Source organism: Sprattus sprattus (assembly GCF_963457725.1).
Source record: "Sprattus sprattus genome assembly, chromosome: 4".
Classification (NCBI taxonomy): Eukaryota; Metazoa; Chordata; class Actinopteri; order Clupeiformes; family Clupeidae; genus Sprattus; species Sprattus sprattus.
The window spans coordinates 40,633,866-40,658,101 of record NC_137923.1 but is presented as its reverse complement, the minus strand read 5'-3'; the positions used below and the strand labels follow the sequence as shown (position 1 = coordinate 40,658,101).

General features: G+C 42.5%; 2 protein-coding genes across 3 annotated transcripts; both read left to right on the top strand.

Moving 5' to 3' along the window:
- The first annotated feature begins 2,053 nt into the window (after nt 1–2,053).
- LOC308364461 (uncharacterized protein) lies at nt 2,054–3,630 on the top strand. Its single transcript, XM_080837595.1, has 2 exons — nt 2,054–3,101; nt 3,498–3,630. Exons 1-2 carry the CDS (start codon nt 2,242–2,244, stop codon nt 3,559–3,561), a joined length of 924 nt encoding a protein of 307 aa, XP_080693721.1. The 5' UTR covers nt 2,054–2,241; the 3' UTR covers nt 3,562–3,630.
- A 1,040-nt stretch (nt 3,631–4,670) lies between these two features.
- Nucleotides 4,671–22,637, top strand: tent4a (terminal nucleotidyltransferase 4A). Of its 2 annotated transcripts, none has more exons than XM_080837594.1 (12): nt 4,671–4,801; nt 6,389–6,435; nt 6,617–6,737; nt 7,510–7,617; nt 8,619–8,747; nt 14,501–14,714; nt 16,068–16,194; nt 16,495–16,589; nt 20,061–20,248; nt 20,719–20,859; nt 21,506–21,670; nt 22,137–22,637. In XM_080837594.1, the coding sequence occupies exons 1-12, from the start codon at nt 4,712–4,714 to the stop codon at nt 22,284–22,286; spliced, it is 1,575 nt and encodes a 524-aa protein (XP_080693720.1). In that variant the 5' UTR covers nt 4,671–4,711; the 3' UTR covers nt 22,287–22,637. The 2 variants fall into 2 exon arrangements, with proteins under 2 accessions (XP_080693720.1, XP_080693719.1); XM_080837593.1 differs by having other exon boundaries at nt 22,134–22,637.
- The last annotated feature ends 1,599 nt before the right edge of the window (nt 22,638–24,236 follow it).

The window sequence follows — 24,236 nt, the reverse complement described above, 5'->3', positions numbered from 1 at the left end:
ACACACATACATTATATATCCTATTTTATAAAAAAAACTTTGCATTGGTATTGGTTCTGTCATGCATTTGCATACAGATGGGTGACCTTTTCCATGTTTACAATATATTAAAGTTTCTATGCCTTATCTATGAAGTGTCACAGACATGCTCCAACAGAATCCTACCCATTGACATTTTAGCCAACCTGCCCAATCCCACTACTGCTGTGTATTATCTTGCATTGCTCAGACCTGCTATGCAAGCCTTAAGCTATGTGAAGAAAGTTATCTGTGAACATGGCCTTTTTCCTATGAGGTGAACCTGAGTACTGCTGTAGGCTCAGATGTCTATCATGTTGGTCCTCTCTCTCTCTCCACTTACTTACCCCTACCTACTCAATGTCTAGCTCAGACATACACATATAGATACATGTACTCCCTTACCCTACTCACAGAGTGCTGGAATGTGTTCACATGGGTTACCCATGGGTTCACAGGATTGCAGCAGAACATATTGCACCCATATGGGCAAGTATATTTTTTCACAGATTAGGCTCTCGTGTGTGTAACCTGGCGTGAGCCTTGTCAAGGGGGTAACTGAAAGCTGTTTACAGCCACACTACCTCCACTTACCCACTGTTACTATGTCAAAGGGGAGATACTAAAGACACCATTATGGCCACAAATTCACCTCTCCTCTATATGACCGACCCATGGAGATCTGAATAACATGCATGCTGTGCCACCGATGGTGTGATAGTCCCAAACAGGCTTGGCTCTGTGTGAGGGTGATTGGCAGTCAAAGACGAGCTGACCAGTGACTGTAAAAACCAGTCATTACAGTCACTGGAGCTGACAGCAGAAGTCTGGCTGAGAGGGGTTTCCCTCTCACAATGTCACATGCCACACGTGAGTGGGGAGTGAAGAGGCTGTTACGTAACAGGAGGAGGAGAAGGAGGGGAGGCGCTGAGGCTCCTACTGCTGCTCTACAGCCTCAGTACGTACCAGTGCTTCCCATTGTGATTTATTAGCCTGGAGGATGGCCTTTTTTTCCAAGGGGGTGATCTTAAAAGTGTGCGTAGAATTTAACACCTCTGGCCAGTCTTGTTTTGGGAAAACTAAGAAGAACGGTTCATCTCTCTCTTCCTCTCTGCTCAGTGTCTGGCCTTGGGATTTGCAATATTGTTTAAATATTTAAATATTTTGTCTGTGCAGTCACCTTGTCTTCCATATTCTGGGATGTTATGTGACAGGACTACAGTTATCTGTCTAATCCTATTATTTATCTCAGGGGTTCTCAGTGATATTATTGAAAGGTTTGCCATGCTGATTACTCATTTTAGAGTTGTGCAGAAAATAGTAACCATTGGCAAGAGAGATCTCGTTGATCCACCACGGAGTAACCCGGTAATGGTAATCATTAAGAAATTTTCTTGTGGGTCTTTCCTATCTGTAGCTGTGGGTCAAAGTTGAGTTCACTCTCCTTCCCTACAGCCCAACCAGACCAAAGACAGACTGTACAGATCTCAGGCTGGTTAATCAACCAGTTTGCCTATTACTTTCTTTGAGTGACTGGTCCGTCATTATTATTTTAAAACATGTGTGTGAATTACTTTAAAGCAGCTGAACCTAAAAACATTTGAAACGTGTATGAGAAGGAGATTCATACGCATTAAGACAATACGGCCTGGGTCAAAAGCCCACTTAATGCCCCGTTTAACACTGACAATTATTTAAATTAGAACATTTTGTTCCATCAAATGTTCTGTACACACTTGTGTATGACTCGAGCTGGAGTGGGGGCGGGTGTGTAGTTCCATTCCCGGCTTTCTCATACATATGTAAAGTACACACACAATGAAAAGACTCTAAAAAAGATCAATTATTCGATGGAGTTTGGTAACGTTACTGCAGGGAGGGAGGGAGGAAGGGTGGAGTAGCTGCGCCTGCTCGTCCCTCAAACGGGGGTGTGTACAGGCGATAGTTTAAAATCCTACAGACATGCGTATTGGATTTTGGGGTTCAAGGGAAAACGCCATATTGGAATCACCGTAGTGTAAGCTAACAGTTTACAGCTAGCGGTTTGAAAAAGGACCACTTATTGATCCCCGGTTGCTTGGGCGTTCTAGCACTTTTGCTTCTCTCTCCATTTTCTACAACCCCTTTTTTTTCTGGGAGGCTATCTAAGTCCAGGAACGCGTGTTTACTGAACGGGGAACACGTTGATTTGCCAGAAAGGGGGTGTTTAAAAAAATAAGTTGAATGGATCCGAGGGTTGCTTGGATTCAGCCGGAACAGAAAGGACCTGCGAACGCCTTATGGATGCATGTCTGGGAAACGTCTCAGGTAGTCCGGGCTAATTCCGGTCAGCATCACAACCACCACAATATCTGTGTCAATTCTCCGGCGTTGGACGGTTTTAAAAATGTTGCGGCCGCGGCGCAATCAAGCAAAGGCGTCTGCAGCAGCAACCCAGCTTCCACCGTAAGCAGCCACCAGAGCAATGCAAATAACAGCACTAACGTTAACTCGCGAAATGGCACTGTAATACCTGGATTTTTAACGTTACCAAACGGCAGCGCTCAAAACTGTATGATTGCCTCATCGTTAAACGCCAATGGAGTAAAGGTAGGTGTCGAGGAGGCCAAAATGTCTCTAAAGACGGGCTCAGTTTCTTCGTCGTCCTCAGTGGAATCTGGAGCGGACAGTCCATCTTCCAATTGCTCTTTGGGAAGGACTAGTAGCAATGTTAACGTTAGCGGCAATGTTCTCACAGGGAATATGAACAGGAATGCCGGGGGTCCCAATTTGTTTTTTAGTTTCAGTGAGAATATGTTTAACAATGTCAACCACCATCATCACCACCAACACCACCACCACCATCAACGCCATTCCCATCAGGAGCAACAGCAGTACAATATTCAACAAAATTGCATCAAGCGCCACCCGTTTAACCCGTCTGCAATCCATAATCACAGTCACCACCATCCAGGCCGAAGGAAAAGTGACAACAAGGCGAGCACGTATGGAATAAACTACCAGCTGTCTAATTTGAGTAATGGCAATTATGTCAGTTCTGGGACGCCGTGGAAGACGAGAAGATACAGCGCTGGGGTGGACGGGTGAGATTTTTGTTATTTCACGTTGAACAAGGCCATAGTTTCAAACTGGCTCACAATTAATGTTCCGTCTCCCTGTTCACTGATGCTCATCTCAGAATTTCTCTTTCTCGTTTTTCTAGAAGCCACGGCGTTAATGCCGGCTACTACTCCAACTCATAAGTTACTCATGACGGTTGGGGTTGTCCTAAAGCCCTACCTAGCTAACGTTAGCTTGTTTCTAGCCTTTCTGTATTTTACGATTGACAGAGTGGCTAAGCTAATTTTAGCCAATCTAATCTCCTCTGTAGCTAGTCAGATGTTAGCTGCTAGCAGCTAGATAATGTGAGCTGTTAATCAACGGCTTGAACATTGGATTGGTTGGCTGTTAACTCTGAGAATGCAATATAATGTTTTCAGGTCCACTTGCCCCAATGACTACCCACACCCTCGTATCAGTATGAAGACATTATTCGTTAGTTAAGTATTAGAGACACAAAACTAGCTTGGGTTAATTGCTTGCATACTAACGTTAGCAAAATGAGCAAGCTAGATGGATGTGAAAATTAAAACATTTGGACTGGTGATGTTCGGCCAAACATAAACGTTAGTTGCAAGCTTATTTTAACTACAAATAAAGCTCATGGTTATTGTGAAAGCTGTTTAAACGTAACTCTTAACATCCACATTTTAGTGCATGTCGTCGTTCCGAACTTGATGTAGCCTACACATTTTTGGTTTACGTTATCAGTGGCAAAAGAAATCCGCCGATTGGAGGAAAGTATAATTTGGCCAAGCCCATTGGTGTTCTCCCAGAGAAGAGAGGGCCCAGTCTTTTAGCCGTTCCCCATCATAATCAGTTTGATCGGACTCAAAAGAGTCTCGAAATATTGTTTCATTTGCACAGTTGAATTATGAAATATAATCGATTTGAGCTTCCACATGCAGTTTGAGTTACCCGGAACACAACACTAAAGGGCTTATCAGTGAACGTGTGGGACCTTTCGTAAGCCTCTACGGTCACAGGAAGTGTACAATCTGTTGCATGAACCTGCGATGTTTGCAATGGGACGGTTGCACCCATCTGGAAATTTTCTCTGAAGGAATTTAAACTGGTTGTCAAAACAGAATTTTGGCTTGGCTCAAGTTGGCTGATCATATGAAAGTATTCTGGATTTTTTTCGGGTTGGCTTGCTCGCTTGCCCTTCTTCTGTTCTGTTACTTCTGTGACTGGCATGTTCAATCAGAATAATGGCATTTTTTTTTATCTGCGTTTAACAGTACAAGTTGGGGCATCACTGCTGAAACTGGATATGCACACCTTATTAACTAAGCTAATTATGCCTGCAGCTTTACCAATCTTTTACTCTGTAAAATCAACAGTTCTATTAAAGGCTTTCTTCTGTGCTTTCACCCTGCAGCACTCAAAGTCTGATTATAAGCTGCATGAAGTTTGCAGTTTCGCAATTTAACTTAAGCACTTTCATAACTTAACCTCAGTCTTTGTCTGAAGCAATTTTTTAGTTCTCTCACATTTTCTGACTTTTTGGATTCCCAAATAACTGAACTTGTCAGTGAACTAGTTCCCCTTTTTTCCCAGGCTTCATGAAGAGATTGTGGACTTCTACAACTTTATGTCTCCTCGACCGGAGGAGGCGGCCATGAGGAAGGAGGTGGTGGACCGGATAGAGACGGTTATCAAGGAGCTTTGGCCCACCGCAGATGTAAGTATGACTGCAGAGGATGGGGCTCTGGCACTGTGCACTGAAAGAAATGTAATTTAGACAGTCGTTTGTCATGCACCGCCCATGGAGTGAACACTTAACCTTCAGGCTACAGAATTTTAGCCTTGGGCTAGCCTAAATGAGGTCCAAAGCACTGAGCAAGCTTCCACTTATTGAACCTGACCTCGTAACACCTATGTATCTTCCTCTACATGACCCTAGGTAGGTCAGCAGTTTATTTTGCAAACCCCCCCCCCAAAAAAACGGCATCTTATTTGTGGTGTGGAGAAAAGATGATGGACACACCAAAGTCCTAAAACTCAGAAGTCGTTATTCATTCAACAGAGTGTTTGTTTTGGTACTTTAGTACATTTTTCTGTCTTAATTGGACAACTGACCTTATGGAAGGCGCTGACAGGGTGAGTGGCAGCTTTCATAATTGCTGCACTGGGTAGGTTGTAGGAAGTCAATCACTTCAGTTAATGATCTCTGTTGGCTGACATTCATACTACAGTTTCCTCAAGAACTTCACGGATTTCAGTATACTTAACAGTGCTCGTTAATGGAAATCACATTCAGGACTAGGGATGCACCGATCCACTTTTTTCACCTCCGATACCGATACCGATATCTGAGGTTTAGTATCGGCCGATACCGATATAAAAAAACAGCGTGAAACTGGTAACTGTGTATGTGTGTGACCACACGTGCGAGAGGGAGAAATGAGGAGTGCATGACATGAGATCTTGTTGCATTTTTTGCTCATTTGCTACTTGACATCATGTCTAGTCATCACTATCAATTCATAACATAGTCTAAAAATAATCACAAATAATGTACGTTCTAACTAGCGCTAGTGTTCATATTAGTTAGCAATCATATATCCGCTAGCGCCAACTTTTACGTTACATTGTAGAGGCTCAGCATGGTGACCTGTTAATGTCTTTGCTGGTTCTAGTCTATTAAAAGACCCACGATTACAAAAGCAGTATTCTTTATCTCCCTTTAATGTGTATTTATCAATTTCCATTACATGACTGTGCATGTGATCCTACATATGCGAGTGTCTGCAATGAGAATGGGGACTAATTAGCACTGCACTGAATTACTTTAACATGAGTTATTGCTACACGATAACAATTACACAACTAATATTACTCGATACATATAATTGTGGACATTACACAAGGCAACATGAATCACATTCATAGCTCATCCACTCGAAATCTTAACAGGATGAACCCATCTTTATTGGAGCGAATCAACATCAGGACATAACTAAATCTCCGCTTAGCATGCTAATCGCTACTAATAGCAACGTGCACTCATAATACACTACCTATATACAGAAACAGAAACATAAAAAAAAAAAAAAAAAAAACTTTTTTTTTTTTTTTTGTATTTTCACTGATACCCGATCTAGAAATGTCTTCAATATCGGTACTGATACAAATATCGGATCGGTGCATCCCTATTCAGGACTCAAATGCTATGCCAGTAGCTCCGTATGGTTTCTGTCTTTTGTATATCATTTGTAGATGTAAATAAATATGGTCTTGTTCCATGTTGTGTCTCTTTCTTTCTCAGGTGCAGATTTTTGGTAGCTTTAGCACTGGCTTGTATCTCCCTACCAGGTAAAATCATATATTAAAGTGCTTAATTCAAAATGACCTGTGTTGTGTACCTTCAGATGCAGGGAGTTTGTCTTTTTCTATGTAGATGAGTCAAGTTGTCACTAGTTGTACTGAGTTCCCTAAAAATTCAAATGTAATGTGCTGGTTGAATGTCATTAACACTCATGTTGGTGTTTTGCAGTGACATCGACTTGGTGGTCTTTGGCAAATGGGAGAGGCCCCCACTTCAACAGTTGGAGCAGGCACTCCGGAAACACAACGTAGCTGAGCCGTACTCCATTAAAGTACTGGACAAAGCTACGGTGAGTGTCCAGTCAGTCTGCAGAGTGTCCTGCATCGTTGCCTGGCATCATCCCAGCCTTCACCGTGCATCTGGAGTGTCCTTTACATTTAGAACTGGGTTGGAGTACTAATGCTAGTTGTGGGGTGTTTGTTCATTAATCTGCTTGAAGTGACTTGAATGCGTTCTTGTGGACATACAGGCTCCCACTCTCAACAGTTCAGCTGAAGAGTTTTACTCTTGAAAGAAAAAAACAATAATGTCATTGCCTAAGCATACATTGGAAAAGTCCCTGACTAAAAAAAGGTTAAAATAAAGGCTATAAGTGAATGATAAAAAAATCTAACTGTCAAAACACCCTCCACGCTAAAACTTTCATATAAATTCCAAGTTTAAAGCTAACTCTGTCAAGGCCATTTGACGCACATTGAGGTAATCCTAAACTTGATTTCCAGGGGTAATGCTGATTGGAGTCAAAGGACAGTTGGTTCAGGTCTATAAGCAATCCATGTGCAGTGCAGTCCATTTTTGATGGCATTTAATTGCATATTTAAATAAATTAAATTAATGTGATTTGAATTATGAAGTCTTTCTTGCAAGTTGGAAGATTATATTATCAATAACTGAAATACAACATAAACATTCACATCCTTGCATAAATCTTTGCTTTAAATCACTTAAAGAAGAGTTTGATTTGATTTGATCTTCCATGGAATTTGTCAATTATCATGGTCTATTTGAAAATCAAGTGTCGAGTCTCCTGAATGACATCCTTGTGATCTGCTCAATCTTAGGTACCCATCATCAAACTGACTGACCAGGAGACGGAGGTGAAGGTGGACATCAGCTTTAACGTAGAAACCGGCGTCAAAGCTGCACGCTTTATCAAGGATTATACGAAGGTACCCTTTGTCCGACCTTAAGGCAAAACAGGGGTGTGTCTGTCCGTAATTAGAGCAGGCGAGATCAGACTTGGTGAAGTTTCCAACCAAGGCACTTTTTCTTTTTTTTTAGGGAGACTTTTTGAAAAGGGGGTAGATTTTTCAACACAGGATTTTTCTCAGCCAAACAACCTCCAATTGGATCCACTTTAAAAATGTGCACTCTACTTATCTGTTTCTCCACGTGTGTGTTTGTTTGAATGTGAGCTGGTGAAAGACATGTCCTGACTGCAGGGGGAGATTATGGAAATGTGTAAACATTTAAAAAGTGTGAGCATGTGTGTTGAGTGATGGAGGGCGGGGGCACGGTCAGACATGCATCTCTTGTGCTTGCATGCCGCAATAGCCTGCAGTCGAATGTAAACAGTGACTCAAGCTCCAATTTCTTGGGCAATGCAGCCACTGGAGGATAAGGACGAGCTCACTGCTTTAAAAACGGCTTCTTTTTTCGTTTTTTTCCCCCCTTACCCCTCCTCAGAAGTTTGTTGTGAAGATCAGTGTAGCAGGGTTCACAAGGCCAAGCACTTCAGCCTGCACATTTAGTTTGGGGGTTAAGGTCTAGAGTGAAACCTCTCCCTTTTCGGTTTTTGCTCCAGCCACACTGTGAACCAACTAATGAGTGAAATTCAGAGTGAGGCTTTGACATTTTGGCTGATGCCGATATTAACTGAAAGATAGCACTACTCAGGTCACCCACGAAGTCTGAGGCCTAGAGCAAGTACAGTGCACTTGTTTGTTAGGATTTGCGGTTGTAGGGGGACGGTAAAAGAATGGAAGATCATTGGAAAGTTGCTGAAGCATTCTGTTTAAGCGCCTACTTACCAGCCCTGCCAGATGAAGGCTGTTGGTGTAGTTCTCCCTAAAAAACCCTTTTTTTTTGTTTTCGTTTTTTACCCTGTCTTCTCCGTCCTCACTGGCTTTTCTCCTCCACCCCACCCCCCTTGTTTTTGTGTGTCCCTCAGCGGTATGCCGTGCTGCCTTACTTGATCTTTGTGCTGAAGCAGTTCCTCTTGCAGAGAGATCTCAACGAGGTCTTCACTGGAGGAATCAGCTCGTACAGCCTCATCCTCATGGTCATCAGCTTTCTGCAGGTGAGGGCCGTTCACCAAAAAATGTGACTGGCAGGTGTGAGGTTAGACACTTTCGTCCCATTTCTCCTAGAACCAGAACACACTGCTAGGTATGTGCCAACATGCAGACATCAGGCCAGGCAGATGCAGGAGGAAAAAGGCTCTGTCAAAACCTCTGATTTACTGACTGCAGATCTTATTGGGATAAATTCCAGATTAAACATTCAATAAGCTTTCTTTAATCAATGGAAGTGTAATGTAAATGAATAAGCAGGTTTACTAACTGGTGTTTTTTTTTTAGAATATCTTGTATGTTTTCTGTTTGTTTCTATTGTTTGTTAGATTTTCTGTTTCTATATGTTAACTGTTTGCCAAATTGAAACACGTATGTACATTTACTACAATCCACACGTTAACTGCGTTTTATACATTGATTTTGTAACATTTCTGCAGCCTTGCGGATAAACTATGATGCAACCTATACATGGGGAAGCAATTCTTTCAGCAGTTATTAGATACGCACAATAACTCTGCCAGGTAAAGCGTGAAGGGGTCTCTTCCGCTTTCACATACGAATCCCATGAATGTATCGGGTAAAAACAACATGGGATGGAACACATTTGTATTCACCCTCAGTCTTCCATAGTGATAAATAACAGGTGTAGTGCATTCCCACCCTACTGTATTTAACAGAAGGCCGTCAAGCACGAACCACAATGGTCTCTAAGGTCTCATGCCAGTTAACTTAGCTATGAACCATCCTAGTGATCTCTAGCTTTGGGAACCATTTTAATGGTTGGCAGTTGCTAGCGTGTGTGAACTCATGTTAATGTGAACATGAACTCATGTTAATGTGAAGCTGCTCAAGCACCCTGAGGGTTTCTACCTTATCCTATTGTAAAATTATAAGTTAAGTTGAGGAGACTATTACATCAGCTTGATAACTAGCCTTCATATCATGCAAATGGAACTTTGCCATATAAGGTTATTGAAAAGTGTCCTTAGCTAGTTTGCTAGGATAGCAACCTGGAAACACTGCTTGCCACATGACCTGAAGCAAAGTTACATTTCTCAATCAGCTCCCCAATAAAAGGCAGTCTTGGGTGTAAAGTGATGATGTTAAATGGCTTCACATAGACATTAAACAAGCTGTAGAAATAATGAGACGTCATTGACGCAAGGGGTTACTCTGATATCAATGTACTGAATGAAGGTGAAGTAACCCGCCCCCCCTTTGCCCTTCTCGAACATGTTAATTTAACGGTTGCAATTCCCGTTGCAACCATGTCAGAAGGTCACCAGGGGTTCTCTTAATTCGGCTTCAATGTTTGACGTCTATTCCCACAGTACACCATACCACTAAATATAAACGCTCAATAAATGGTTTTCACTGTGAGTAAGAATGAGGTGTGTGTGTGTGTGTGTGTGGAGGGGGTTGTAGTATTTTTTGCTCAAAATAACCATCTCTTCTTCATACAGCTTTTAAATGGCTAGTAGCGCTCGCACCACAACTACATGACATTTTGCTGTAATCTCTAGTGCTGTGTTATAAAACTACATTAAATACTGTAATGTGATTTATGTATGGTGCTGTCAATGGTGAGGACAAATTTGGTACAAATGGACCATATGAAAATCCCATCAAACTCACTTGTCTTGCCTGTATATCAGTAGTAGGTCAAGTACACACACATTCCAGACAGAATGACTGTTTATCCAACCAGTACATTATTTAGAGAACAGGATTAACTATTGGACCCTTTGATCAGAACTGTTGCAGATTTGGATTTAACCAGTTATGCAGAATCTGTAAAGATTCAATCCACAGCACAAGATCAGATTTTTGCTGTTGAATAGAGGTTTGCTTGTCAGGTCCAGATTTAATTAAAGGAGTACTTGCCTGTGAGCTTAACATATTACACATCGTGTTGGTGTGCCTGGTGAAGTTTTGATCTAAAGGAGAAGTTGGAAGTACATTTATAATGCGAAATCTCTGTTCACACAAAGTGAGCGTGAGTGAGCGTTCGGTTCAGCATGTATGTTCAGTAAATATTTGCCTGCATCCCTGATTATCATCATTAAACCTACTGAGGTTGTTGAGAAATCCCTTGACTCTATAAAAGATCTTTTGTTTGGTTTAGGAGTTTTATCAGAGTTTGATGAAATTGTCAAACTAAAGGTTTGTTGAGGTGAGGGTGTGTACAACTGACTGAATCATTTTAGAAATGTATTTATTTAAAAAATTACAGGGAAACATCTGCTACTGCTCCTTGGCAACCCTACAGTGCCTCTGATGTAGGCTACTAGACTAGGCTAATCGCGTACTAGGCTAGAAAAGGCTATTTGGCATTAACGGTGCTTTCTATCCTCGGATTTATCCTTCTCTGCTCTTCATAATGTAAATTGATTGGTTCAGAACGCACAGTAGGGCTGTCATTCGATCAGGGCGGGGGTGGTATTCCAAGTATGTGGTTTAGTGACACCAAGTTCATGCAATTTGATTCTGTTGTATGTGGGTTAAATTAATTGTTACTGGATTCTTCTCAGGATAATGTTTCGTGGTGTGAATTTCTGCAGTGTGGCAATATCCAATTTTCTATTAGAAAAGGAGTGGAAAGGATAGTAATTTTCATTCAGTAATCAGGCCCAATCTGTGGAGTAAAGTATGCAAAGGTTTTGAAATGTTGTCAGTGGAAATGGGTGGGAACCCTGATCGAGGAGTCCTACGGCTTCATTCTCCTAGCACAGTGGTTCTCAACCTTTTTTCAGTATTGTACCCCCTGTGAAATATTTTTTCAGCCAAGTACCCCCTAACCAGCGCAAAGCATTTTTGATTGAAAAAAAGATGTTATACACAGCGCTATGCCATCATTGTCTGGTTTATTAAACTGTCAGCACTGAAGATTGAACATTGAATATTGATGCATTGAACTGAGTGCGTTTGAAATTACATTTTAATAAGAAACTTGTGCTTGTGCTTCGCTGAAAATCTTTGTCAGTCTTAGTGGCAAGGAGGCAACTGCTGTGATCAAGCTCTTCTCCAGGCACAGTCTGTTTCTCTGCTTTGTTTTGATCACAGTCATTGCAGAGAAGGAGGCCTCACATTAATATGTGGAGGCATAGGGTAGTAGCTGCTCCAAAGCTTTCTCTCCCAGGTCAGGATGCTCCTGCTTCACACACATCCAAAACTGTGTGAGTGTGGATGTGGCAAACTTCATCTGGAGCCCACGGTCAGATGACACTTCCATACAAATCAACGTACATTTTGGAACATTCTGAAGAGCCGTATAATGACTTTTTACAGTGCATGAAATGCCCTGTATTGTTATTCCTAGGCTTCTTCTTCTTCTTCTTCTTATTCTTGTTACCTTTTTCTGCGATTAATTCAGCCCGAACCGCTTAACGTAGAAACTTCATTCAAACTTTGTCGCGTAGGTCTTGTAAAGGACACTTATGCTATGTATTTTTCACTTTTTTTCAACTTTATACTTTTTAAGTTATTAAGGAAAAACGAATCTAAATTTTCCCATTGACTTACATTGGGCCATTATGACATCATAATAGGGTAATTAAACTGGCTTGCACCTGTGCTTCACTGACACCTGCGGCAAGCCTCCAAGGGTCCTCTTCTCTCTGTACCTCTCCATTCAACTGTATAACTAGGAATATTAATAGACACCTTCCATACTGTACTTTTTTTCTCTCTCTCCTTCTTTCTCTCCATCACTCTCACTCTACTTTCTCTCACACTCCATCTCTCTGCTTCACTCTTATTTTCTCCTTCTTTCAATATTTTCACTCTCTCTTTACTGTCTTTATCCAGAGCCACTCTTGTTCACTCTTCTTTCCTTACTTTGTTTCTTCCTCTCTTCTTTCCTTTCTTCTTTCCTTCTTTCTACTCTTCTCTACTTTCTTCTTTCCTTCTTCCACTCTTCTTTCCTTTCTTCTTTCCTTCTTCCACTCTTCTTACCTTGTTCTTTCCTTCTTTCACTCTTCTTTCTTTTCTTCTTATCTTCTTCGGCTCTTCTTCCCTTCTTCCACTCTTCTTCTCTTTCTTCACTCTTCTTTCCTTTCTTCTTTCCTTCTTCCACTCTAATTTCCTTTCTTCACTCTTCTTTCCTTTCTTCTTCCCTTCTTCCACTCTTCTTTCCTTTCTTCACTCTTCTTTCCTTTCTTCTTTCCTTCTTCCACTCTTCTTTCCTTCTTTTACTGTTCTTTCCTTTCTTCCTTCCTTCTTTCACTTTTCTTTTCTTTTATTCGTTCTTTCTTAACTTTTGCATTTCATGCACTGGTATTTCCTTCAGGAAATGCATTTTCTAGTTTTAAATGATTTTTGAATGGAGGCTTATTTTAAATATATCTTTTAAAAAATCTCACGTACCCCCTGGACTACAGTCACGTACCCCCAGGGGTACACGGACCCCTGGTTGAGAACCACTGTCCTAGCAAAACAAATCCATAGGGGTCTCTTAGCTTACCACTTAGTTAACTTGCCCAGGTTTGTCACTAAACCACGTACTTAAATCGCCCCCCCCTGCCATATAACAAAATTAACTAGCTATACATTTTCTCCAACAGTCACACAGATGAGCCTAGTGACATTCCTGTGGAGAACTTTTATTTATTTATTACAGTGCATGAAATGCCCTGTATTGTTATTCCTAGGCTTCTTCTTCTTCTTCTTCTTATTCTTGTTACCTTTTTCTGCGATTAATTCAGCCCGAACCGCTTAATGTAGAAACTTCATTCAAACTTTGTCACGTAGGTCTTGTAAACGACACTTATGCTATGTATTTTTCACTTTTCTAAACTTTATACTTTTTAAGATATTAAAGAAAAACGAATATAAATTTCTCCCATTGACTTACATTGGGCCATTATGACATCATAATAGGGTCTTTAAACTGGCTTGCACCTGTGCTTTACTGACAGCTGCGCCAAATCAAAGGAACCTCTTCTCTCTCTGTCCCTCTCAATTTAACTGTAACTAGGAACATTAAGACACCATCCATTCTCAATTTTTTTTTCTCTCCATATCTCCATCTTTCTCTCTCAGTCTACTTTCTCTCACACTCAATCTCTCTTCTTCACTCCATTTTTATCTCCTTTTTTCAATATTTTCACTCTCTTTTTCTCTTTCACTCTTCTTTCCTTCTTTCACTTTTCTTTCCTTTCTTCACTCTCCTTTCTTCTTTCCTTCTTTCACTCTTCTTTCCTTTTCTTCTTTCCTTCTTCAACTATTATTTCCTTCTTTCACTCTTCTTTCTTTTCTTCTTCCACTCTTCTTTCCTTTCTTCACTCTTCTTTCTTTTCTTCTTTCACTCTTCTTTCCTTCATCCTCTCTTCTCTCCTTTCTTCACTCCTCTATCCTTTCTTCTTTCCTTCTTCCACTGTTCTTTCCTTTCTTCTTTCCTTCTTTCACTCTTCTTTCTTTTCTTCTTCCTTTCCTAACTTTTGCATTTCATGCACTGGTATTTCTTTCAGGAAATGCATTTTCTAGTTTATTTCTCTTCCTTCAAAAAGTGTCATTGTTTTGTATTTGTAAGACTGGCCGACTGTACTGGCATAAGAACATCTATTGAACGCACCAGTGTTGAATGACCGTGTTGTTTTTGATGTCATTCAACATGAGATGGAAGTACAACCACAAAACCACTTTGTCAGTAGTTTTGATGGGTCTTTCAAATGCCTTGGTGACCTCATAGTTGCCCTAACTTGTCTTACCTTTTTTTTCCTCACTTTTCATCTTCCCCCCTTTTTCCCACCACCACCAGTTGCACCCACGCATCGACACCAGGAATCCCAACGTAAATTTCGGCATGCTGCTGATCGAGTTCTTCGAGCTGTACGGCCGGCACTTCAACTATGTGAAGACGGGCCTCCGCATAAAGAACGGCGGTGCCTACATGGCCAAGGATGACCTCATGAAGGCCATGACCAACGGCTACCGGCCCTCCATGCTCTGCATCGAGGACCCCCTCCTGCCAGGTAGCCTGCTCTCAGATCAGTGTCTGCCATCAATGTGTTCGCAAACACGGATGCGTGTTTTGCTCTCAGGGGTGCAAACTTGCCGCCATTTGGTGAAATTTGCAGTTTTTACCTAGGTCGAATATCATCATAATATCATTACAATTATTTGGCTGAATGTTCCCTTGATAAAGATGTGTGAATTAGGCAATAGAGTGGGGTAGGTAAGGGATATTCCCACGGGTGGGAACAACCCCCATAGGAATATCCCTACCCTTATATTGCTTTTATATAACAATTCTTTAGTCAACCAATTAACATTTCAACACAAAGTTATTGATTAAAAAAATGTTTATTTCGCCATTGTTTCTCCGCAGCAAAAAATAGTTCCATTGTCAACATTTTTGTTTGGAATTACAAAAACTTTGAATTAACGGTTATCATCAATGCGCTATAGAATGTTTCATCGCGGAGTGATTCATTATTAGCTGTGAAAAGTCCGAGTTGGGTTGTTCTGGGATAATCCAACGCATGGAACGTCTCTCGTCCAATCAGAAACGGCTAAATAACGCGATAGAACCCAATTGCTTTATAATGCTCTATAATACAATCCTGGTAGTTCTGCTGTGCTAAAATGTAACCCTGCTGATGTATTAAAATGAATTCAAACTTAATCTATACAGCGCATTAAATACCCGGAGGTAACACAATGCACCGATTTGCCTACAGGGATAATAAAAAAACATTTGCACTCCATCAACAGGCAACTTAGTTGTCCTCTTGTTTATTTTCAGTCAGGTATGGTGGTAACTATTAGGATGTTTATGTGTGGATTACTGTTACTGCTATCTGTAGGGTAACTCTCCACCTACAGTAAGTTGGGATGGAGATCAGTTAAAGATGAAGTAGGTTTTGTTTAAAAAAAATAATTAAAATGCTTCTGGACTTAATTCACTTTTACTGGCGCACACTGTTTATTTTTTCATGCCTTCACTGCACTTTACAAGCCTTGATTCTGTCTGAGCCCATTTTTAATGTATTTGTTTACTTGCCCTAGCCCCTTAATTTGTCAACAAATGCATAAAAATCACCTTAAAGCAGCAACGTGCACAGTAAACAGGGACAATTGTCAACTATAAAACTACAGATATATGTTGTCATTATAGGTCTAGTATCATTTCACTGGAAACCAGGAAACAACTGACTGCATCTTAACTGCAGTCATCAATCTACCATCAGTCTAAGGCAGTCAATGGGAACACTTTGGCCCCTGTCTGTTTGAAGAAGCAAGCAAGCAGTGAACACCCGAACTGTCTCGCCATGGAAATGTCTCCTCAGAGTTATAAACCTGTGTCTGTCTGTGTGTTTCCAAAGGGAATGATGTTGGGAGAAGCTCGTACGGGGCAATGCAGGTGAAGCAGGTGTTTGACTATGCCTACATCGTTCTGGGCCATGCCGTTTCGCCACTGGCCCGATCATACCCGAACAAGGACACTGACAGGTGAGCTTCCACCTCCCATTCATGTGCGAACTCACTCACCCACGCAAGTTTACAAAACCCACCAAACACAGTGATGGCGCTAGTCATCTCCTTTCCATGCAAAAGTTATCATTTAGAGAATCACAAAGTTTCCAACAGATGTCTCCAACACATCATTTTCACAGAGCTTTCACTTTCTCTCCCTTCAGTTAACTCTCACTCCTACCACAAGCAGTGAGGAAACCCACTTTCTCACTCACTTGCACACCTCTGTGGTTTCCTTCCCTCACACCTTGGATGTCTCCTGCTTTCCCTCCACAGCACTTTGGGGCGCATCATCAAGGTGACCCAGGAGGTCATCGACTACCGGGAGTGGATCTTCCAGAAGTGGGGCGGCCGCACGGAACGGAACACGGGTAAGTCTTGTCCAGTCCGACCAAGCTCATACACACCCCGTCAGCTTTTGCTTTGGCAGAGCCTTTGGGATACGGCTGTTTCAGTGATTGGGCTTAGCTTTTCTTAATCTGTAGTCAGTCCAGCCACACATGCAGGGGGTCACCAGCAGGGAGAGGTTAATGGGGCTTGAGGATCGAGGATGATATCAACAGTGCCTCTCAGACGTCCCCCCCTCCCTTAGAATGACATGTCTCTGCAAGCCAAAACAACTTCCCTCCCAGCAGCAGTGCCATTCAAACCCTGCGCCTTCTCACTTACAGCCTCCCTTCTGTGTGATCGATAGCATTATACGCGGCTAGCGTTATCTCCGTAATGAAAAGGGTGACCTTTTCTGTGCAAGGCCCCTGCCAGGGGGATCTGTGAAACGCATTGGATGTTTCCCCAAAGTAGAGAAGATTACGTGGCTCCCTGCTGAGGTGAGTGGACACACAGGGTGTTTCTCTAATAGACCCATCCGCCTGGGTTCAAATCAGACCCATCCACATGGGTTCAAACACAGACACCAGTTTATAGGGTGTACCGACCATGGAGATTTTTAGAGGCGAGAATTCTTCGTCACTGTGGGCCTCCTGACCTGGTATTTTAAAATGCCCTGTATGGGGATGATAATACACCTCTTAGAAATGGATGAAGGAAATGCTACTTGTTTGTCTAGAGGTGTCAAAAATGTAAATACTCTGGCCTACTTGTAGGCAACATGTGCTGTGCTGTGCAGTCCTGTAGATTTCCTCCCCCAAGGCCTTAGCTATCCTTGCATTCTTGCCATTTCTGCCTCAGTTTGGTTGCAGTATGAGGAACGTCGTCACACTTCCCAGTTAATGTGTCCAATGTTGTGCAACACGGACGGGCAAACTTTGCACTGCCGTTCATACCGCACGTAGCTTTGGAGCTGTGGCTGTATGCCCTGTTTGTTTGTGGGGCCCAATCTAGCCTTAACCTGGTATGGGCCCCACTTGCACTGCTTCAACTTTGGTCCTTAGGCATTTTTTTCTCTCTCTCCCTCTTTGTACTCGAGTTTATCAATTCAAAATGTGGGTGAGCAAAGGAATGAGTCGTCTCGTGTGACATACTGTGCAGGTGTTTTGCCTAAATGCTGTAGTTTGACATGCATAGAACTTGTTCACCTCTTCAGTACATGCAAATATGTTGGAGGGGGTCGTCATCCACACGCAGGGTGTTATTCAGTCCCTGCTGTTGCAAATGCTACAACTGACAGGTTGCCTTGTGTTGCTTAGAGATCCCCGCATGGAGATTGAGGTCTTTCCAAAGTGTTCAGAACTGAGAACATGCCAGCTTAAACTAGTCATAGCAGGGGGACATGTAGATTCAACAGCTGCTTGTATCCAAAGTGAGGCACAGTCAGTTTAGGTATTCTCCTTACAAACCCATAACTTGGCACCTTGGTCTACCCAACTAAACTAAGACAAAAACCCTGTGTAGTCTGTCCGGTAGAGAGGCCTCTTAATGATGAGCTACAGGGCTTTGAGTAATGGAGTGAAGCTGCTGTGTTAGCTGGCAGTAGTGGGCCGCCATGTTTGATGGGTGTTGTGGTCTGGGATAGAGGTTATTCAATTTAGTGGAATTGGTACTTAGGGGCACTGGTTGCCAAAACAAAGGCACATTAGTCAGTATCACATTCTGCTTTGGTCATGTTTTATATGGTTGTCCACAGATAGGAGAGGGACATTGGAATATCAAATGCACCAAACACCAAAAAGATGCACCATGTACTGTATGTAGGAAGCCAATACATTTGCCTTAACAATTAAAATGTCATTAGACCCCTTAGTCATATACATGGATAGTCAGTCATACTTACATTTAAGAGAGCCGCACGTGTCCGTCTGTTCTCCCGAACACAACCACCACACGGCTTACTCAATGTCTCTATTCCTAAGCGCCTGTCTGAAGGCCAAAATATATGCTTCTGCGACTGCGGCACGCAGTTTCTTCGACAGACTCTTGAACCTTTTACAGTTCTCTGACGGTTGGTGGTGTTGCAAAGAAATTCACTGGCAGAACAGTAGGGGTGCGACGTTTTTATTTTTTTTATTTTTATGTGTATTCCGATACAATAACTAATTACCTGTTAAATTGTATTCAGTAACCTAATCCAAGTATCACAATATTAAAGTAATGTTACTTGATTACTTTCTGTTACTTTTGGATTACCTCAATGCCAAATGTGCAAATAAACATAACAGAAGAGACCTCGATAGCCTTATCCACTGTTTATTGGTGGTTTTCTCCATTTTTATGTCTGTGATGGATATAAATGCTGAAAAACATTGGGTTAACCTTGAAGACAGACATGTACTGCTAGCTTCAGAAACTGTGCAACTCAGTGGTCACATGCATTTCATGAAGTGGTTGACCGTTGTGCTATCCACAAACCCCTCCTTGAAAGGCACACACCAGCATTTTCAGATGACGTACTTTCTGCATTTGTGCAGTAGTAGTGCTATATAAATAACATCTGGAGTGGGCGCCCTACTTATTACTTAGGAAATTAACTTGAGTATGCTACAAATATCAAAATGTACTATATTGCCATAGCTATGTGTAAGACAACAAACTGAACTTAATACTAAATATGTAAAGCTCTTTTTATGTGCCACTTTATTGATTGGAATGTCAGGATATCCATACGGCCTCACTCACTGGTTACCCTTGTTTAGACATATCCTAAGCACTTGTGAGGCTTAGCATCTCTCACAGTGTTTATGTGTATCAGTATATGACTGCAAGCATGACAAAACAGTCAAAATTCAGTAACGACCACAATCACAACACCAGTGGGACGTAGGCTTCTCTCACTGTGTGTGTGTGTGTGTGTGTGTATCAAAAACAAGTGCAACCAAGTATATATGTATTCAAAGCAAGTGCAACCAAGACCATTCGACTTTTTATTTAATGTGCCATTTAACATGTCTGATGATTTGATGGTCATAATCAGCATGAACACTCACCCCCTCCCCTTGCGCTCCGTGCACATCACACACACACACACACACACACACACCGGCACACACTCCTCTCTCACATTGCCCTGCGATTTCTTTGAAAAGCGGTTATGAAAGTGCTTTAGGATTGCTATGTGTCTGGCGTTTCCGCCTTGACCTGTTTTGATTTTGAATTCTCGGGCTTCTAAAATATATACAGTATATCGTCATTCACATAACAAGTGACTGAGAAAAGCCATAGGTGCTGAGATTATTGATAATTTACGTGTGCATTTGTTTATGTTGAACAGCCTCTACACAACGTTAAAATGCTTCTGTTCGGTTTTTATGATGGTTTACGAAGAAATGTATATTTCCAAATCGGACGGTAGATGTTGAGGTTGTAGTCTATGTTGGTACGCTGTGTTGTTTGGTTCGGTGGCATGCTGTAAACCTAACCCCCCTGTGTGTGTGTGTGTTTGTGCTCAGGCGTGGTGCATACGGAGTCTGTGGAGGTGGTGGACCCTGGCTCCCTGCTGGGCGTGTGTGTGGAGGAGGAGCAGCAGCAGCAGAGGGACTCCGTGTCCCCCCTTAGTGCCGACTCACCCATGTCCCTGTCCAGCCCCCAGCAGCACTCATCAGCCTCCTCCGCCTCCTCACTGTCCGGCAGTGACATAGTAAGAGAAAGAAAGAGACACACACACACACACACACACACACAGACTCATAAGCTTGCATACAGACCTATCAGCACACACTCATCTATGTGTGTACACGCAGGCCAGTCAAGTGTTTGCATGCAATGAAAGATGGATGCTGAAGAAGCTTCTGTGCACGTGTTTGTTTTCAGTTGTATTCGCACCAAGTGCTGACTGCTTAGAAGAGCTTTGCACTGGTTCAGCACTAGGATACAGAAAGCACAAACGAGACCGTTAAGGACCCTAAGGCTCCATCAGTTTCAGCCTTAGATAACTAGTGTGTCTTTCTCTCACATTTCCATTGTCTTCAATTTTTATAATTTATAATATTATTTATTTATTTTTATTTCATCTTTTTTCTCCTCTCAGAGCAGTTGTCTCTTAGTTGGATGACTACTGTTTCTGTCTGTTGCCTATTAACCCTCCACCCTTGCTCTGTCTGCCTCCAGGATTCAGACTCGACCCCTTTCGTGGCACCACCGTTGCCCCAATACCCACTCCAGACACTGGCACTGGCCGCCCTGCCCCCTGCACTCCAGATGGGCAAACCCAACCTCAGCGCAGCACTGGCAATGGCCCCCATCTCGCAGGTAACACTGCACACCTCGTTACCTCACAGCACAGGTCAGGCCAGGCCAGGCAAGGTTGCCTTTTGAAGTGCTGGTATTTGTAGTTTTTCTTTTTTGATTTGGAAGGCCTCTTAAAGATAATGAGGCTCACTCTTGGCCTCAAGTCTGAACTTTAAAATATCAAGCGGCATATCTGACAGTCCGGAAATTATTAATCGGCAGATTCATTTGTTTTTGGTCCTGCATCTTTTTAATGAATGCTCTTCCACAAGGGTTGACATGATGTAGAGAAATAAGACCTCGAATTTGAGATTGATTTTTATAAATATGAATTTGAACTTAGCGAAATGCTATATCCAGTCTGGTTTACTACAAATGTGTCATGTTTAATGCATCTAGCAGAACAGTGAAGTGGTATTAAAAAGTTAGGGCTTTTTAAAAGTGTTTGAAGGCTGATTTTGACCCACTTCTGATTTCACTGAAAGAACAGCAACTGACATGGGAGTGCTCTTGTTCCCTGGTGACATTGTCCAAGTATGGAACACCATTGTCCTCTACTTGGCTGATCTCCCCCTCTCTTCTCTCCTTTCCTCTATTTCTTCATTATTTATCTTTCTTCTCTCAATCTCTTTCTTGCCGTCTCTCTCTCTCTGTGTGGCTGGTTCAGGGGCGAGTGTCCATGCAGGGTGGGCTTCCTCTCCACGCCTTGCCTTGCAGACAGGTGTGTATGGCAGACGGACCCCCCCCACCACCCCCATACCTCCATATGCCCTCCCCAGCCGCCCCCCCTGCCCCCCCCAGCCCTCTGCCCAGTCCCCACCTTCATCACAAGGTATGCGCTGGTACACGCATTCATATGCGTGCACACACACACACACACACACACACACACACACACATTGGTACATTAACAGCATGCACTCCTCCCTTATCCTTAATCTCCTTAATCTCCCTCTGTGTGATGAATATTTAATGAGTCATTTTCCATATACTTTCATATTCATTTTCAATTAATTGCATTTTTCCCCTTTCTAAGTACATATTTTTTGTGTGATTTTTGTTTGACTGTTCAAATCATGTAAAATCCTTTGCTTGTGCAATTTGTGCCAAGTTGATGCCTCGTCCCACTCTGTTTATCTTTCCAAGCACCTAACCAATGATATCTGTTGAATCTTGCCTGCTTGATTGTTCATTTTGGTAGTTTATTTAAATGTATCCAAACCAATGCATCAGGACCTGATTTATTTATTTCTATCTCTTTCTCATCCCTCTCTCTCTTCCTCCATCCCAACCAGCAGAATGGGCCCAAGTTCCCGCTAAAGGGCTTCCACAACCCAGCTGTGGCCCACAGCCCTGTGCTGGCCAACCGCAACGGACATGTGCAGTACAACCGCAACACCTGGCGCCGCCGAAAGAGGGACAGTCTGCCCGCCAGCGTCAGCAGATAGGACCACCCTCCTCCAACACCACGCCCCCCCCCCCCCCAACACCGTGCCCCCACGCAAGTCTTCCCCTCCATCCCATCCCTCTCCTCTCTCCAATGCTGGTCTTTCCTGTCAAGGGTGACTGCAGCAGTGCAGGGGAATATAGACTAACAAACTCACCGCTGCCCCCTGCTGCTAGTACTGGAGAAGGACAGTGGAGACCCAGCTGGCAGAGGGAGGTGGACAGCCTGGCAGCCCGGACACGGAGCGAGCGAGTGAACAAGCCTCTCGCAAACCAGCCTTGGTGTGCGTCTTCCACTCTCTGTGTGTGTGGGTGTGTGGTTGTGTACGCACGGACACGCACTCCTGCGTCTCTCCCCCCCCCCCCCCCCCCCCCCTCGTCTGGTCAGTGGAGGTATTTGTGGCGGTGTTAGTGGTGCTATCTCTCAGTCTGCCACTGAATCTCTGCATGTTTGTTTTTTGTTTTCATTTCCCTCCGCTTGGTCAAACGGTCTGGCTTCAAACAAGAAAAGGTGTGTCTTAAAAAAAAAAATTAAAAATAATAAAGAACAAAAAAAGACAAAATAGAGGAAAAAAGACCAAAAAAAAGGATAAAAAGGAAAAAAAATACGCCCTCCTCCTCGCTGTGGATTGGAACTGTTCCAGGTTATCAGTCTGTGACTCCTCTTTCACTGTAAAAACAAAAGGATTCATTTTACTCTCCTTTCTCTCACTTTGTTTTTAAATGTTCTGTTAAGCAGTCATTGCCCCTAGCATTTTTTTTCTTTCTCTCTTTTTTGGCTTTTCTTTTTCACTCGTATTGTTTAGCCTAAAAGGACCCCATCCACAGGTAGGAGGAGCCAGAATTCAGTGGATTGTAATTGATTTGTCATGGTGATGGCTTGTTTGGGCTCAAGCAGTTTGAAGGGAAGAAAGGGATGTCATTTTGCCTAAACCACAGCCACTTTGTGTGTGTGTGTGTGTGTGTGTGTGTGTGTGTGTGTGTGTGTGCGTGTGCGTGTGTGTGTGTGAGAGCGAGCTTGTGTGACACTGTTTAAGAACTGCAGCCAAGCTGCCTTTTAGGCATGACAGTTTTGACTGTCCAACGTACACGAGGAACGAGCGGTTTCTTATTTGTGCAATAACTTTTCTTTTTTTCCTTTAAAAAGATGTTTATTTAATTTTGTCTAGCTTCTTTTGTTTGTTTTAAAGATTTTTTTTATTATTATTATTATTTTTGTAGTGTTTTTTTAATTTTGTTCAAAAGTTTACAGATCCCGTCAAAGGATCGACTCCTTGCTTGACTTGAAGGTCTGTTTTAATTTTAATTTCTCAGAGCTGGGCTGTATTTTTAGGCGTGAGCGTTTGTGTTTATATGTGAGATTTGAGAGAGTGAGTGTGTATGTGTGTGTGTAGTTGGTCCCTCATTAACCCCCCCCCCCCCCCAGAAGCTGATGAGGTAGGTGTGGAAGGGGGGTACATGGGGGTATTTCTCAGCCAGAGCAAGTCTCCACTCTGTAGGAAGTGCTCTTGAGAGTAGGCTCCCTTTCAAGCTGCAGCCCGCATCATACCTCCTCAAGATGTCTTTTTAATCTCTGTGTGTGGGTGTGTGTGATGTGATTTACAGGTGTACGTCCTTTGGACTTGTGTTTACTCACATGATGGTTCTGATGGGATTCATTTGCCTCAGTCCCATATCCCCCCCCCCCACTCTGAGTGTTCAGCCAGAAGTTCTGGCCTTGTTCATTTTGTGTGTGTGTGTGTACTACTCACCCCTCTTGCCCTATAGCAGAAGAGGTAGTCCTCAGGCAAGATGCCCAATTAAGTTTAGCTCGTACATCAGTATTTGTGTCAACAAAAGTGAGTGTTTGTTTTTGCATGTTTCTTTTGTTTGTTTGTGTGTCTTTGTTCTGTCTTTTTTCTGTCCTTTTCTTTTCTTTAATTGACATTACAGAGGATGTTAGAGAGGGACAG

Excerpts from the sequence above, each read along its gene's own strand:
- LOC308364461 (XM_080837595.1), top strand. The coding sequence starts at position 2,242 with ATGGATCCGAGGGTTGCTTGGATTCAGCCGGAACAGAAAGGACCTGCG. Across the intron at positions 3,102-3,497 it reads TACAGCGCTGGGGTGGACGG|GTCCACTTGCCCCAATGACT; the intron begins GTGAGATTTTTG and ends TAATGTTTTCAG.
- tent4a (XM_080837593.1), top strand. The coding sequence starts at position 4,712 with ATGTCTCCTCGACCGGAGGAGGCGGCCATGAGGAAGGAGGTGGTGGAC. Across the intron at positions 8,748-14,500 it reads TGGTCATCAGCTTTCTGCAG|TTGCACCCACGCATCGACAC; the intron begins GTGAGGGCCGTT and ends CACCACCACCAG. Across the intron at positions 20,860-21,505 it reads CAATGGCCCCCATCTCGCAG|GGGCGAGTGTCCATGCAGGG; the intron begins GTAACACTGCAC and ends TGGCTGGTTCAG.